The 17,941-nt window shown below is 36.1% G+C and overlaps 1 protein-coding gene across 1 annotated transcript; it reads right to left on the bottom strand.

Moving 5' to 3' along the window:
• Positions 1 to 182: 182 nt before the first annotated feature.
• Positions 183 to 17,350, bottom strand: LOC113066850 (fatty acyl-CoA reductase 1-like). Its single transcript, XM_026238916.1, is given in 13 exon segments — positions 183 to 2,396; positions 3,950 to 4,077; positions 4,302 to 4,349; positions 4,351 to 4,432; positions 7,587 to 7,758; positions 10,096 to 10,163; positions 10,275 to 10,402; positions 10,514 to 10,558; positions 10,655 to 10,832; positions 11,840 to 12,019; positions 13,405 to 13,580; positions 13,802 to 14,022; positions 17,199 to 17,350. Coding segments are annotated over 12 exon segments (1,557 nt in total). The 5' UTR covers positions 13,991 to 14,022; positions 17,199 to 17,350; the 3' UTR covers positions 183 to 2,233.
• Positions 17,351 to 17,941: the final 591 nt, after the last annotated feature.

The following is a 17,941-nucleotide window of genomic DNA, read 5'->3' as shown; positions in this document are numbered from 1 at the left end:
AATTTACTGGCTAATTTTCACACTAATGTGACTGTAAACGTTTTACAGATTTATCATTAAAACCTGACAGATTCTGTATGGCTTAAAATGATATTTTACTTCCTAGTGCAGCAAGTCTTAAGATATTCGTTTAAATTATATAAATTGTTAATAGCCAATTATGACCCATTCAACTGAAAAAATAAGTTCACATAGTTTATTCTTAATTTATTTTGGTTTACAAACAAAAGGCACCCATTTATTTTTTACCCTCCATTGACATTTTAATGTGGCAATTACAATTTTCCCGGAAACCAGACCGCTTGACATAGTAGAGAATAGTTTACATTTCTTGATTGTTACAGGAGATTTAACAAAAAGTACATAAGGCAGACAAAATAAAGGAAAACAATCTACATTTGGCCCATCAAGGCCTGACTTAAGCTTGATCTTAAGGAAGAAAAAAAATTATATCATCGTTATAAAATGCTGTGGAAATGAAACATGAGGTGAACTAACACACAAGAAACCCAATGAAACCTATTTTACCTATCACAGAGAAAACTACAGTATTATGGGGAAAAACATACTATATATTGGTTTTATTTGACCCTATTTTGTGGTAAAAAAAAAAATACTCTTAATGAGACCTTGAATACACAGAACTGGTTTTCAAAAATCACTATTCCACTCAAACTCCCACATAAAAATATGGATCCTCATAGAAGTGCTTTTTTTATTTTAATCAGTTCACCATTAATAGAAAAGTCAGAATACTTAATCTATATTCCACACAGTTAGTAACAATATCCATCATCTAGCGTTTCCTGGCATGATATTTAGCTGTGCAAAGAGATTGGCTTGTATGACAAACATAACTTGACATTGTGATCCGAAGCATGTGTGACCATAAAAGCAGCCTATATGGTGCATTTTCATTTCTTCATTTCACTTGTCATTTTGCGTCATAAACAATCACTTCCTATTTATTTCAAACATGGAAAATACTTGGTAGCAGATCAAGTTAAATTTCAACGCTTTATCTAAATAGAATGATTTAGAAAACATATATCCATTAGCTATTTACATTACTTCAACATTGACAACTCGCAGAACAATTTGGGTGAAAAAAAGGAAAGAAAAACACACAGTCCAGTTAAATTTATCCATCCCCTCCTCTGATATGATGGACTCAAAGCGCTAAAGAACGTAAATACACTAAATTAGCCTACATATAAGCCGACATATTTGGTTTTCTCACACAGCTTTACACAAAAGATGACATGTTTTATGTACAAACGCCCATTACCTGAACACTAATAAGTTATGGCAAGAAACAATTATCACGCTTTAATCATAAGCGGAACGAATCTATAAATCGTTTGTATAACGTCAATGGCTTTACGAACCGTCGACGCAAATGCTGTCCGCTCATGTTTATTGATAAGCCTCATAATTCTTAAAAGGTTTAATCAGGTGAACAAACTGATGCTTGCTTTTGCTAGCATTTCTTAAAGGAAAACTAACAAGTTTATTAATCTCAAAGAAATAATTTACTAAAAGCAGTTGATTGCTTTGACAAAAATCATTAAGTTAGTACGCAAAGTATTTCAAAATGACATTTTGGTATTGACTGAAGGCGACATTGTGAGGAGAAACATAAGGCCTGGAATCAGACACTCGAGATGCTTAGTTTTTTGGTGACACGTTAATAACTTTCATCTCAAAGATGGTGAGAGTATCGGAAAAAATGTAAGGCAAAAGCCATGAATCTAACAAAGACATTGGGCATGAAGGTTATTATTGAATTGTAGGCACAGAGCTGAGACAAAACCATCTCTCTCTTTTTTTTTCTTCTTCTTGTGCTTCGTTGATTACAGTTGGAAAGGGGCCAATACCGCCAACAAGTATGAACTGGTATGTAACCCATAATAATCAAGAGTTGTCCAAAACCTGTTTGCGTTCAGGAGGCGGAACAGGTACAAATAAGTGCTCAAACGTGCTCGGCGTGGACACACTCGCTCTCATTGTGCTGAGAGAGCTTCTTTAAACCTCGAGCCCTGAAAATTCATGCTTTCTACATAGCAGATGAGTGCACTTGCACCCGGTGATGTTGAGGGCGTACTTGCGCAGGAGGGGGAGGATTGCGGATATTACGCCCATACGCTTGACCCTCAGATTCTAGAGTGTCGCAAAGCAGAAGTATGTGCATAGCCCGTGGGAAAGAGGGGTGGAAAGGACAGTTGGGGTGGATTCAGTATCTCATGGTGCTGGAGGCTCTGAAATAGGAGAGGAACTTGAAGCACAAGCTGACGACGAAGTACCAGATGTTTCTGGCCATCTGAGAACGGGCAATGAAAATGCGCCAGATTAACACTACCAAGATGGTGTTGAAAGTGTAGCGAATGTTCCGTAGCCTACAGGAAAACAAAACAAAGAAAAAGTGACAAAAAGATAAAATCTTCAGTGTCACATGACCATTCAGAAATAAGTTTTGTTGCTTGATGTTTTTGTGGAAACTATGACACACTAGAATTTGAAGGAAAGAAAAAAGGAAAGAAAGCAAGCAATGAATACTTTTATTAAGCAAGGACACATTAAAGCGGTTTACCACTAGTGTGTTTTTGTTTTAAATCGGCATTTTGAAATGAAAATGATCATTTACACTGGCGTTTTCACTTCGTTTTCAGAAACGTTCTGTCCACACTACACACCAAAAATGCAGGTCACATGACCATTCTTGCATGTACTTCCTTTTTCAAAATTCTCAGTTTAGGTCTGTTTACACTTAAACACAACCCCAGAGTTTTCAATCTAAAATGGCCTGCAGCGTTTTTGAAAGTCTCCGTTTAAGGGTCGAAAACCCCCAGGTAATGTAAATGACAGGCGTAACCGTAGCAAAAGTTATGTTCTAAAACGAAAAAACACACTATTGTAACGTAGCCTAAATTATCAAAAGTTATTACAGAAGATTTCTATTCCAAATATTCCTGTTCTTTTGAACTTTCTAATTATCAAAGAATCCTGAAAAAAAGGTATTACTGTTTCCAGAAAAATATGAAGCAGCAAAAACAATGTTTTTAACATGGTTACTAATAAGAACTTATAATAATAATAAATTAGCAGCAAATCCGCATATTGGAATATTTTCATGTGAAAATGAAGCCTGACAAATGGCTTCTGAAAACTTCAGCTTAGCATCACAGGAATAAATTACATTTTCAAATATGTGACCCTGGACCACAAAACCTTAAATGAGTCAAAATTGTACATTTTTCTTTTATGCCAAAAATCATTAGGATATTAAGTAAAGATCAGGCTCCTTGAAGATATATTTTAAATTTCCTACTGTAATTTTTGATCAGTAATTTTCATTGCAAAGAATTTATTTGGGACCAATTTAAAAGGCGATTTCTCAGTATTGAGATTTTTTTGCACCCTCAGATTCCAGATTTTCAAATAGTATCTCAGCCAAATACTGTCTGACCCTAATAAAACACACATCAATGGAAAGCTTATTTATTCAGCTTTTCAGATTATGTATAAATCTCAATTTCGAAAAATTTACACTTAAGACTGTTTTGTGGTCCATGGTCACATATGTTTAAATAGAAGACAGTTCTTTTATAATATTCATAATATTACTATTTTTTCTGTACTTCTACTCAAATAAATGGCAGTTTTAAAAACGTCTTACACCCAATACTGTATATGACGCATTGTTAGTAACGCACACACTAAAAACCGAGTGTTAAATTACCAAAAAGTGAGGAAGTGTCACATGAATTTGCACATCTAGGAATACTTATAAAATGTGTTTTCATCAAACACATATTTATGTCTCTGTCCCACATGGGAATGGGACAGAGTTGAGAAGTTGCATACGACAGTGCAGAAGCTATCATGAGAGTGATAGTCGCTCTAGAATAACAGTTATCCTGAAGGTAACCTAGAGAACTTCAATACTTACTTGTTCAAGTGTTTGCGTGCCGCTGGGAGTCCTGATAACTCTTCATTGAGAACATACTTCTTAGTGCCCATGCAGTAATTCTCCATGTATTCTGCCCAGTGTAACTGCCTGACGTCAATATTAAATACCTGAACAAAAAAAAAAGATGCTTAAGACATTCATTGAGTTCAAGCATTAATAAACGACAGAGCTATGAGACGCTTAAATTAATGTTTCATTGACAACACATAAAACCTCCAATTTTGAAACAGCATATAGAGATGTTTTAAGCGACAAGATTCAGAATCAGAGAAGCGATTCATGTTACTGTGCCCATGTCAGAATGAGTGTATTGATACATAAACACACACACCTTCTTGTCCTCAGGTCCCATCTGGTTCATGAGCATGGTAACATTGTCCCGTGTTCCACACCCACGAGTGACTCGTGAAGTACTCCAGAACCATCATGGCTTTGTGCAACCGAGTGATTGTCTTCATCATCCTGCGTCAACACAGATACAACGCAAGGAGCGAGCGGGAGAAAAAGAGAGACGTGAGCATTAGCTTCAGATGAGCTTTGATGGGGACTGGAAATGTAGTTTGAGCTTTTTTTTTTTTCTCTCATTTAAAGGGGCAAGCAGTTTAGTAATAGCAGATGGTGACTGAGACTATGACAGAAACCACAGCTTATAAATTACAAAAGTAACAAACATTTAACTCTATGGTCTACTATATAAAACATCAGGTTAATATTGAAGCCCATTTCTGCCTCGTAGTAAAAAAAAAGTATCAATTCTAAGAAATAAGTCGCTGTGAGATATAAATGTAAGAAATCAAATCGGAAGTGGCTTTCTTTTTTTTTTTCTTTGAGGCAAAAAACTGGCTTCCACAGGTTAGTTTTCCCAAATTAAGCAAAATATTTTGTTTGATTCAGTAAAAAAAAAAAGTAAAACAAAACAAAACAATTAAATAAAATTGAAATAAATAAAATAAAACAAAATAAATAAGCAAATAAAAGTAAAATGTACAATGAAACAAACAAAAATGAAAAATATTTTTTTAAACAAACTAAAAAAATACAAATAAAGATCAAGGAAATAGAATACAATATAAAAAAAAAAATAAATAAAAAAAATAAGATTACAGAAGTAAAACCAAAAATAAATAAAATGTTAAAATAGAAACAAAAAAAGCAAAACAAAATACTCCTCGGTTAGTAATAATTGCAGAATGTCTCCAACCCTTTCACCCCGTATGGTATTTGATTCAGGTTAGATCCCATCACAGCCCTTCTGAACCACAAACGGTTGGCAAACAACTGTGGATTCCCATGATTCGGTTGAACAATTATCACACTTTTCAAACTTTGGCAGGATCTTAAAAGGCACCTGGGCGCATTTGTGTACTTAAGGTTCTTTCTGCGTGATGCTTTTGTACCTCTATAAACTATACCAGATGTACAAGTATGCCAAATTTCAGGCTTATTCCTGACAAAGCACTGTTGAAGTTGAATGCAAATGTCCAGAAACGCCCAGTTTCCCATCCAAGATCTCTTATTGGTTGGATAGGGAATGACTACATGCATTGTATTATCTTGTTTAAAAAGAAAAAAAAAAATCAAATTCAGAACATTCTCATGGTGTTAAAACCCTTCAAAACCTCAATTATATACAAACTTGCACCTTAAACCAGACGCATATCAGCAATACACACCAAATTTGTAGAATCTGCATAAGCAGAAAGCCACACTGAACTGAAACACATCAGATTTAGGGTGCATAACCAGTTATTTCATCTCTAGGTACCAAACACACCTACTCCCTGCTAATAAAAGCATTTTTGCATGAATGGATAATTGTCAAATATGCATCCAACATTTCCCCTTTTCCAGTGTTTTGGTTTAGTTTTTTTTTAATTAGAAGGATTGTAACCTTATAATTTCTATATTGGTTCATTAAACCAGAGGCTTTCAAATCTTTTAACGCCAAGGACCCACAAATGATTATAATATTCTTAGGAAAATTTGTATTATGTATTATTATTTGTAATTCAGATTGAGATATGAATAATTGAGATAAAGACATTGAAGATTAAAAAAAGAAAAAAAAACAGGAATTCTGAATAAAAAATAAAAATAGTAATGTGAAATTAAAACGCATATATAGCAATTGAAGCATATATATATATATATATATATATATATATATATTTGGACTGATTGCGACTTATACTCAAGTGCAACTTATAGTCAGAAAAATATGGTATATATATATATATATATATATATATATATATATATATTATATACACATACATACACACACACCGTATTTTTCTGACTATAAGTCGCACCTGAGTATAAGTCGCATCAGTCCAAAAATACACCATGACGAGGGAAAAAAAAAACATATATAAGTTGCACTGGGACTATAAGTCGCATTTATGTAGAACTAAAAAACCAAGATAAAACATTACCGTCTCCAGCTGCGAGAGGGCACTCTGTCTTCAGTGTAGGCTACAGGAGCACTGAGCAGCATCTCTGGCAGCAAAGAGTGCCCTCTCAAAGCTGGAGACGGTAATGTATATATATATTATATATATATATATATATATATATATATATATATAATATATATACGGCATAAAACATTGTCATAAATAAAACCCTAGTTTCTTCTTGCAGTCTTTCGGAGTTCTGGATGCCAGTTTGAAAACACCTGAGTTAAACAATTTGTCAGAGCAGAGAGTTTGGTACCTAGCCCTATTATTTATGAGTGCTGTTCTCTGAACAGTTTGGCTTTTATCAATGAAAATGTTAGTGCAAAAAGCCCGTATCTGATCTCAACTGAGCACTGACTTGCTTAGTGAGTGCAGGCTGTGTTGACCAAACTGTCAGTCCCAACTTCCACTGTTTTTACGGCTACAAGAACAGATCAAACAACCTCTCTTGAAGACTTAATGGCATGGCTCGGGGGGCAGGGAGGGGACATAAGATAAAAGATGGATTTATGGGGTGGATCCATCTCTTTTTCCACAAAAAAAGCATGCAGGACTCCATGCACTTTATGGTAGCCCAGCAGCAGCTTTTGTCCGATGCCATAAAGTCAAGAAGATGGCCAGGCAGAGCGTTTCCTTCCCAGCCAGACTGCCGGCCATGCCACACCCCAACACCCAGTACTGGAGGTGAGGGAACGGAGGAGGGAGGACAAAGGGGCGGAGAAGCAGGTACTGAAGACCTTACCGGGGCTTCTGACGGGTCAACATGAGAAACCCGTCATACAGCAGGGCAGGAAGGGTGTGACTCACTGTGGTCCAGTACTGATTGGTAAAAGGGTTGGATCGCAGGTTAACATTGGGGCGTCTGAAAGCCTGTTCTAAGGGATTGGTCTTGAACGTCATGTTTATGCAGTACTCTGCAGAAGGGAATACAGGCATATAACATACAACAGCATTTTAAACACAGAGCTACACAACACATACACACACATGGATATGCACACACACACAAACACAAGTGGACGGGAAGCGTGCAGAACCCAGTCTCCGAGTGGGTTATGCATCCTTGCCCAAGACACAGGGTGCGACACGTGATGGCTAGACCGAGCGTGGAGGAGGAAGCGGGGCAGGAGGAAAAGGCGCGAAGTGGTCGGATTTACCTGGGCTCTCTTCCTGACATCCTGAGGAAGAGATCATATAGGAATGCTGGCGCCTTGTGGCTTACAGCAATCCAGTACTGATTGATAAGGTGATTGGTTGTGAGATTTACATTTGGCCTCCTGAAGGCCTGCTCGAGGGGGTTCCTCTTGAAAGTGGATATAACATGGTACTCTAAGAGACAAAAAGGGGTTCAACAGTAAACGGCACAGCTGTGCATGACTTGGTTCAGGTTTAAAAAGCAACATTTTGATGGTTTCTTCCATTCGCAAGCATTGGGGTCACTTAATTGGAAAAGTATTAAGATAATTTTTAAAGCATCATGCCAATCATTTTCAAAAATTCATCATATTATATATATATATATATATATATATATATATATATATATACACACATAGAAATATACTATATATATACACTAAAAATATAACAATAAAAATACACTACTTCAGGATATAAAAAAGTATTATATACATTATATAATTATTTGTTGTAGCTTTTATATATACAAAACTATATATTTCTTAATTTAGGAAATAAGCGCAAACACTTGTGTCTGATACATTAAAAATGAAAGCTTTCTGAGGTTTGGGGACAGAAAAAAATGGGAGGGGCATCCACAAATCTGAATTACTATTCTGATTGGGCCAGCAGAAAAAAATCCTTTTTGTGGAGTGTTCGTGATAGAAGAATGACCCCAACTGCAACACAATGCTGATTATAACCAAATATTGTTTGTATTTTAACTATTTAACTATGGGTGAAATGGGGCCACTAGAAAATGTGTACAGCATGCTTCAGTACACACTTGTGGGTCATCTAATGTCTCTGATGTAAGCAGTTATAAATATCTCCAGTCTGACTGAATTTCAGTGAAACCCGTTTTAAGAGCTCACTAGACATGTTTGTTGTCATAACAGTAACAACAGCAGCAGCAAAGGCATTGGGGCATATTCTCATACAGGCTTAATTATAAGGGAGATGCGTCACAACTTAAACAGGGTTAACAAATCAAAGACACTGAGGATTCCTCACTGAAACAGGCTTTACAGCTAGTTTTGAATATAAATCTCATTTTGAGACATACTGTATTTAGTGTGTGTCAATGCAAAATGTTAAAAATAAGGCACATTGCTGCAGTATACAGCTAAATGTTTCTGTGAAAAAAGATCTTTTTTAAATAAAGATCAGATAAGATCCATATATTAGCAGGTAAAATAAAATGTAACTGTATGAAATGATGCATCAAGACTGTTGCACCCCTATAATTAAGTCATTAACATATATCAATAATATCTTAATATAAATTGAATCTAAGAAATAAACATTATATAATCATTATACAAAATTTCTCACCTAATTACATTGTAAATCCATAAAATTCAATAATATACTTCTGTCCACTACATAAAAATATTTAAAACTTTTTTTGAGAAATGAAAATGTAGAACTTACAGTGTTTAGTATTATAATATAATATAAAAAACATTAGAATTTAATATCAAGGACACAGAATTACTTTGTTACCATGTTGAATTTTCCATATACTGTGGATAAATTCAGATCTATAACCAGATTTTAAGTTCACAACATGATAAAAGGTTGTAAAAAATATGGTATCACAAAACCGTTCATAACTCATCCAACTAATGGTTATTAGGGCTGCACGATATTGGGGAAAAAAAAGACATTGCGATATTCTGCTTTTCTGCGATATATATTGCGACATGAAATCTAATAAAAAAAGTTCTTTCAGAGACAGCGCTTGTGTTGTTTGAAGATGGTCTCGCGCTCTCTCTCGCTCTTTTTTTCTCTCTCGCTCACTCCCTCTGTCTCTCTCTCGTGGTCTCTCTCTCTTTCCTTCTGTCTCGCGCTCTCTCTCTCTCTCTCTCTCTCCCTCCATTTCCCTCTCTCTCTCTCTCTCTCTCTCACTCTGTCTCTTTCATGCAGCGCCCTCTTTCTCGCGCGCGCTCACTCTCTCTCTCTCACTCTGCATGCAAATGATAAACTTTCACTCTATGATGGTTAAGCTGTGCAATTAATCCGCGAATCACATTCGTCAAGGGCCGGGGAGCAGCTGGCCCGTACAGTTAATGAATAACGGATCAACTACGACAACCTACATAGCACATCATGCGATGTGACTATCGTGGATTCATACATCGCGATATCGATGCTTAAACGACACATCGCGCAGCCCTAATGGTTATCATAACTCATTCCTACTTCTACCCTACTTCAGTGGAGTCCAGACAGCTATGAAGAGAATTGTCCGAAATGTAAGCCTGAATAATCAAATCAAAGTTAAATCCATTCCCATATAAGAGTAAAAGAAACTAAATCCAAACGCTTGTTCAAACATGTCACTGTTCTCACGCTCTTTCATTTAATGTGACCAGTTCTTTGATTAGCAGTCGATATGGAAAATGGAACTGGAATAATGAAGCACTGAAGGCCACTGTGGATATTTGAGTCAAGCAGCGATTTGTTTGTAAAAGTGATCCATACCAACTTCACCCCAGTGAAAGGGATTGATTCCGCCCGTCGTGCAGTTGTACACCAACATACTTCTCGGCCTGCGATGGAGATAAACGTTACTGTCAGAAAACCAGCAGCATTTATTCCATGACTTTATTTCCCAGTGATCCGTGTGTGAGTGCCTGTTGGTGTTCGTGTGGAAGTCTGACCTGGCATGTCTCTGGGAACCGGAATACCAGGCAGCGGCCAAAGTGTTGTTTATGACCACATCGACTGGCACGAGATCAGCGACAGCGTTATTTGAAGCCCTCATTGTTCGTAGAATCCCCTTTCCTGCCTGCACAACCAAAAAAAAAAAAAAGCTTTTAACATGAGGTACCAATAAGCAATCATACAAATTGAAATGCCACTGCATTTACATCTACTAAAAATCAAAGTGGCCACTCACAGCAATGAATATCCCGCTTGGCCCATTGAAATTATCAATCCAGCCCTTTAACAGAGTGGAAAAGAAAGAGTGGTGTTTAAAATTCAACAGGTATTTTTTTTTTTTTTTATTAAGTGGGAGGATGGAAATGAGCATGCTTACGGGAAACGGCTCCTTCCAGCTGGCTCCTACGATAGAGGGCCTGACGATGGCGATGTTGAGGTTTCCACACTCCTGCTGGATGAGGTGTTCTGCCAAGGCTTTAGTGTAAGTGTATGTGTTAGGCCGCTCACCGATAAGCTTCGGTGTCATTAAAGAGACGAGTTTGTCGTCCATCCACCTGTCAGCATCAAAAAAATCCAGGAGTTTGAGGGAGAGCAAAAAAATTAAATAAATGAGAGGGTCTCATCTAGTTAATGCTGCTTGAAATAGCTTCAATAGTCATTGTGTTATTTTCTTATTTCTGAGCTGTTTTGTAGTTAAAGTTTTTTTGTTGCATATATGTTTAATGTTTTTTTTTCTTTTTTTACATAAAATCTATTTTAAAAGATTATATTTTTTAAAAGATTATAAGATTACAATAAATATAAAAAAAAGAAAAATTTTAAAAATTAAAAATATAAACATACATACATATGTGTGTGTGTGTGTCTGTGTGTGTGTGTGTGTGTATGTATATATAAACACACACACACTCATTTTACTTTAAGCAATTAAACGTGGGTTAAACAAAATTAATTTGAAATGTTAAAACTAACTGAAATAAGTAAAAGAACTAAAATGAATACAACTAAAACAAATTATATGTTTACATATAAATATATACACATATACATATAAATATATACACACACGCACATATAATTATACTAAATATATATTACATTATATTATATATTAAATACTAAGTATATACTATACTATATCCAAAATACTAACTTAATTCAGCACATAAAATCAAAATGAACTGAAAATATAAAAATAAAAGCTAATTTAAAAAAAAAAGAAAAAAAAAAGATTATACTATATAAATAATACTTAAATAACAGAGTGTGGAAAATGATAATGAAAAACAAAATAAAGTAACCCTCAGAAAAAAAAAAGAAGAAAAATCTAATAATTATTAGAGATATCTTGCAAGCATTCTGAAAATGGGTTTATGCATGATCTCTAACTGGGAAAGCATTGTTAAATGTATGGCGTTATGTGTGAAAACAGCCACTATGTATATGTATACACTGTACTGTGTATATGTTCTTGACATATTTATTTATTAGACTAAGTATGATGAGGAAGGTGCTTGCGAGAACAAAGACAAGAAGAATGTTTTGGAGAGCAAAGACTTACTCAAGTGTGTCTATGAGCTTCCTGTAATCGACAGGTGGAGGATAGACCACCTCTTCAATGAGCTCTCGGTCACAGTGGGCATAGGCTGTGGACACGTGGATAAACACCTCCAAATGCTTCATTCTGTGAGCCAAGTTAAGCATCTTCTGCGTGGCCAGTACATTCAACTGCATGGCATCTCTGCAGCAGAGGGACAGAAAAAATACCTGAACTGCAGTGACTCTGAGCAGATCTGATTAACTTTAAGATTGACCTGCTGCGATTTGTACAAAACCACCTAACCCCAAAAAAAAATATCAATCACGGTAACTTGCAGTTAGTGTAGTTTCAACTCTTCAACTTACTATGAAAACTGAATAAGAGAAATTTAAGGAAATAAGTAATAAGTATAATATATACATAATATATAAGTCAGGTGAAGAATGCATAAACATTTTTTACAAGCGTTTGTGCGTGTACAGCCAAGTGGTTCATTCCACACTCACGTTAAAGCATAAACAAGGCTTTAGCAAGTAATGAATGCACAGCGTTGCAGTTTGACCTCATTTTAATTTGACATTACAAGTGTGAGCTGATAAAAAGTAGCAATGACCTAAGAATTTGAGCAGAAATATATTACTAATGCAAAATATTTGAATAATATTTTACATTTAAAAAAACACAATTACAGTATTATTATATTATTACTGTGACTATTATTAATAATAAGATCATAAATACAAATAATATTTATAATTAATGATACAATACATGTATTATTAGCATTAATAATAATAATACATTGATGACAATATTTAAAGGTTAAATAATAATGACAGGACTTTAATTGCAATTACTAACGCTACTATGAATCAAATTATGATTTATTGTAAATTAATAATGTAATTGTTAAAACTGTTATTAATGCAAATAGTAATACATTTTTTTGTATCCTTAATAAATGTATTATTAGCATTAACAAAATGATTATAATAGCAATAATAGAAATAATAAAGTAGTGAAGACAAATATAATGAGTTTTAATATTACTTACTATAAATTGTATTATTATTAAGAAATCATTGTATTAATAATAATAATGATAATAATAGTATATAATAGTAATACATTGTATTATTAGCATTACCAATAATAGTTCTTAATAAAAACAATAGCAGTAGCAAAACAGTAATGTCAACATTGTTATACCTATTCGTACCACTAACATTTTGTGAGTGGAAAAAAACTAATTAAAAGCAGAATTTGAATTATTAATTATGATTATTTCATTAATAAAATATAGGTTTAATGTGAATACATGATTAAAGCTACATGACACTGTAAGTGACAAACAAAGCTTAATCGCTAATTGGAATTATCAGTTAATCATCAGACAGTATGTCATTATCTCAACAGCCCCAATGCAATGGTCTACTTAATATTATGAAATGAAGAGATGACTCCAGCGATGCGTTATAAAAACTCAGTTGCTTCCTGTGATATAACCACCTAAATATCAGAAGCATCTAGACTCGTATCTGTTGATGATGCTTTGTGCCGTCCTGTGGGTGGAGATTATGGCTTACTTCAGAGGCTCGTTGAAGCGGATGGTGGCAGCGCAGTGAAACACTATGTTAATGCAGCCCACGAGGGTCTCCTGGTCTTCTATGCTGAGGTCCAGATCTGGCTGCGTCAGGTCGCTGTTGACCGCCACGATCTTCTCTGCGAAATCGGGCTGCTCCTCTCGCAGTCTGTCAAAAAGCTGAAACATTTAAAGGCTCAAGATCACTTTCACCATAATCAAGTGTCAGTTTGTTAAAGATTGTTCATCTGATTGGGGAAAAAAATTGTAAACTATACAGTACTTTTTTTTTGTATAGCCTAGCCTTACCCTTAATTTAAGCCATGAAGCACATAACTCAATTGAGAACTGAAAGCCCAAACCATGATTTTTCTCCAGCAATCTTCCAGACCTGCACCTACCTTGCAGTTGATCATGTCAGCAATTCGGACATTGGGCACCTGTCCTGCTTTGGGCCGGACAAGCACATAGGCAGCTTTGACACCAGGACAAGAGCGTAGCAGCTTCTCCAGAAGTACTTTCCCCATAAAGCCTGTGGCCCCTGTGATGAGAACATTTTTTCCCTCGTAGTACTCTGGAATGGTAACCATCCTGAGTGCACCTTCCCTCCTCTGTTACACCCCTGAAAAACACCAACAGAAAGATTATCACATAGTATCAGACTGCAAATACGCACACATTTCACAAGGGCTCTAACCCAAATAGAGAACTTCATAAACATAAATGTTTCGTCAGTCTGCGGTAAATTTCATGCAGGTCACTTCCTTCCCTTCCTGTTAAGATCTCAGTCCACAGTTACTGCATGTTATTAATTAAAATATGTAATGGCCACTTAAGAAGTGGTGTTGTATTACTATCCTGGACCGCAGCTGGATTCTGACTTGCTGGGGTCGATAGAAGTGCTCCTGAATGGCATTACGGTGCATTAACCGCAAAGAGCTTTACATATCACTAATTGATTCAACAAATTAAGTGGCATAGTAAAATCACAACAAAATACACAGGTTTATTATTCTTATCTCTTGGCCACTGATAACAAGTCAATACAGCTCATCCACAGCAGATACTGGGTTAATGTTTAATAAAATAAAAGATAAAGAAAAGGGACATTACACGTCACGCGCTGATGTCACGTGTCCTTACGGTATCTTCAAGGGTTGTGTGTGAAAGCACGCACATATACCGGGTCATCACTGGCAGTGTGAAAGTGCCAAATCTAGCGACCAGGAAACAATTACAGGAACGCTTTACCCCTGTATTTGCCGCAATGGCAGTGTGAAAGGGGCTAAAGGGACAGTCTCAAGCCTCTAGGTTTTCATCGAAAATATCTTAAATTGTGTTCCTAAGACGAACTGAGCTTTTTACGGGTTTGGAACAACATGGGGGTAAGTGATTAATGACAAAATTTCCAATTTTGGGTGGAGTAACCCTTTAAATTCACAAAGGAAAACACACAGGTAATCAATGACAGATTATTAGATTGTACTGCATTCTTGCAATTTTGACAAAATCTCATATAACCTTTCACCTAACTGACAAATTTAAAACGTAGAACTGGCAACTAAATGTTTACATTTGCAAGGCCTAAAAATGCATGTAAGTGATCAAAAAGATATAGGAAGTCATTGTAATCTGATCTATTCTGCATTTGACAATTTTAAGGCTCACTTTCACATATCTTACACACATTCAACCCAATACAAGGTATTTCAATCTCAGCCTGCCACTTTCTTCCTGATGCATCCAGCCGCATCATACGATCCTTTCCGTAAACTTATCAGGACACTCAGTAGTGGTAATGATAGCGATGAGCTGTTTTTGCAGCCTCGCATTGTTTGCTATATAACACTGGTGCCAAGTTCCACATGCACCCCAAACGGGCAGAGTTTGCACAAACAGAAGAACACACACTGCATGGCAGCAAATGCTTGTTTTCCCGCCCCTAAACTATCAGGATACAATCTGCATAAAAAAAAAAATTCTTCAAAACATTTAGTGAAGTGCATGGGTTATTTTGACACTTACTGAATGCCGGTTCAAGTGTAGGGGTCAGGTGGATTATTTCAGAAGGTTAGACAAGATGTTGTGCGGTACAATTTCTTTTCAAGAGCCACTCAGCACTTCTGTGACTAAGGACCCAGAGCTGCCTCTGCAGTGGCACTGGCATTAAACAGCGTCCAACTACAGGGAGCAAAGCTAAAAAGGGACTTCTGGGACTGTGGGCGAAAGAATTCAGTCCCTATAGAGAAGCTGGCCTTTTTTAACACTTGAAAGCTGGTCTGAGAAAGAACCGATTGGAGATATAGCCATCCTATTGGGCCATCTGACATGATCAAGTCACTTATATGTACACCAGATGCAAATTGATCCTACATCCCACATCCTCAGTATGAATAATTCATGTGTCACATGGCCAGCTGCTGTGCACAGGGGCACCTGGGGAATTGTACTACTGTAACCAATAAGATGTCAACAGATACTTCAGTAATAACAACAGAATGACCCATAGGCAGTCAGGAGCGCTTTAATATAAAGGCTTTACATTAAGAATCTAAATAAAAGTACTCAAGGCTAATGGGATTGAATATTCTGTGTATATATATATATATATATAGTAAAAAAAAAAAAAAATACAATGACAAACTACTACTGAAGTCCAGATTCAAAGACACAGTGACAGTAAACAAAATGGTGTTGTCATTAGACTGCACTGCCTTTGTGTCTTGTGACCTTCATAAAAATTACAACCGTGGGAATGAACCAGCAGAAATATGCAATTAGCTGTTTAGAAGTAGAAAAACCAGGGATACAGACAAAAATCAAATAAGCCTTCAGACTAGTTCCTGACTAGCTGTTTTTGAATATACTCGAAAATTGGATAATAAACACTACTTCAACCAAGGATTATAACAAAATGGCCATCATATTTTCATTTATTAAAGAGAACATGTGTGAGGGTCATTTTTGGTATGGAGTCGGAATCAGAATGGAGAAAAATCCTGAAATGTTTTCCTCAAAAACCTTAATTTCTTTATGATTGATGAAAGAAAGACATGAAGATCTTGGATGACATGGGGGTGAGTAAATCATCAGGAAACGCATCCTTTAAAATAGTCTTAACGACGTGACATGCAGAAAAAGAGTGAACGAACGAATCAGCTGAACAAATCTTTTAACTCACAAGATTCGAATCACCGGGATGAATCATAATCGTTGAGCGCGAGCCAAAATGACATATGCTTCGCATTTCATAAAAAGGTCACTCGCCCTGTTCTCTTAACTAAAACGAAACATTTTGGACCTCGCTGGTCGCACAGATAGTAAGATTTATTGTTTTTCTTCTAAGAGCTTTGAAAGCATATGAGGGAAATGTTCATTAATATTACATATTTGCACACAATAGATAAGTAAAAGGTAATAAATATAAGTTTATGTTTAATAACTGCGAATTATTAATAAAGCATACAGACTGTAATACAATGAAAATAAGTTTTAACTGACGCCTACGTATTTGTAAAATCCAGTGGTAATTTCAGCGCCAATTGGACAAGGGAACAAAAAATATTTTCTCGATAACCCTGGGCATTCAATTGTTGTAAACACTCGGAACAGCAGATGAAACATTACTTTCCAGCGGTGCGTCTTTCAGGGAGGATTTCCTACACACCGGCGCTGAAAACCCAGCATGCGAAAGTGTGCTAACAGCTAGCATTCACTCTCTAAAAATGTACAAACTCAATTCTGAGCTCAGGAAAAACGAGGCAACAAAGAAAACAGCTAAAGCACTCGAACGCTTACCTGAGATGTTTAATATATTTCCCGCGCTATTTTTTTGCCTGGCGAGCCTAAGGTTGTAGTGCTCTATCCAGCAGTGATGGCAAACGCAGTAGGGTTGTAGCTTAGCTTCACCGGAGAGGAACTGTGATGGGTTGCCAAATGATGCGTCTCAGAACAGGATCGACGTCACAACTCACCACGCGCGAGGAATAACGTCACTTCGTGATCCTATGTGTAAAATGAATTCACATGAGAAATATCCAGTGTACATTCGCTTGTGAGAGTTTGACAGATTCACAGATTCTTCTTCAGAGTAGGATTGTAGGATTTTTTCCATAATCCCTCAAGGGAACATAGTGGCTTTCAAATGTTACTGTAAAACCCAATAGCATAAAGCACCAGTGTGGAAGTAGCCTGTAGTTCAGTCCTTAAAAATGTGTTGCAAGAAGGAATAGATAACAATAATGGCTAAAAATGTGTGACCTATGCTGGACAACATGAATGAAAAATTATTTAAAGTAAATGAATGACAGTATGGTCCCCAGTATTTGCTAACAAGCAGTATGGCACTTCCTTAAATGTGAGCAAAATACTTCTGATGTATCCATTACATTGCCAGTAATTTTCTTGTCTGTCTGAACGATTTTCAAGTCACTTAACATGACATGAATCAGCTTCCAGTGTAACTCTATTACACTGGCTTTCACTGAAACGTATCTGATTAGCCTATATTTCTTTCTTTCGTTTAAAAACATAGTGAGCCA

The sequence above is a fragment of the Carassius auratus genome, chromosome 50, assembly GCF_003368295.1.
Source record: "Carassius auratus strain Wakin chromosome 50, ASM336829v1, whole genome shotgun sequence".
Lineage (NCBI taxonomy): Eukaryota > Metazoa > Chordata > Actinopteri > Cypriniformes > Cyprinidae > Carassius > Carassius auratus.
The sequence above is the reverse complement of the archived record's forward strand: the minus strand, read 5'-3'. Positions and strand labels throughout refer to the sequence as shown.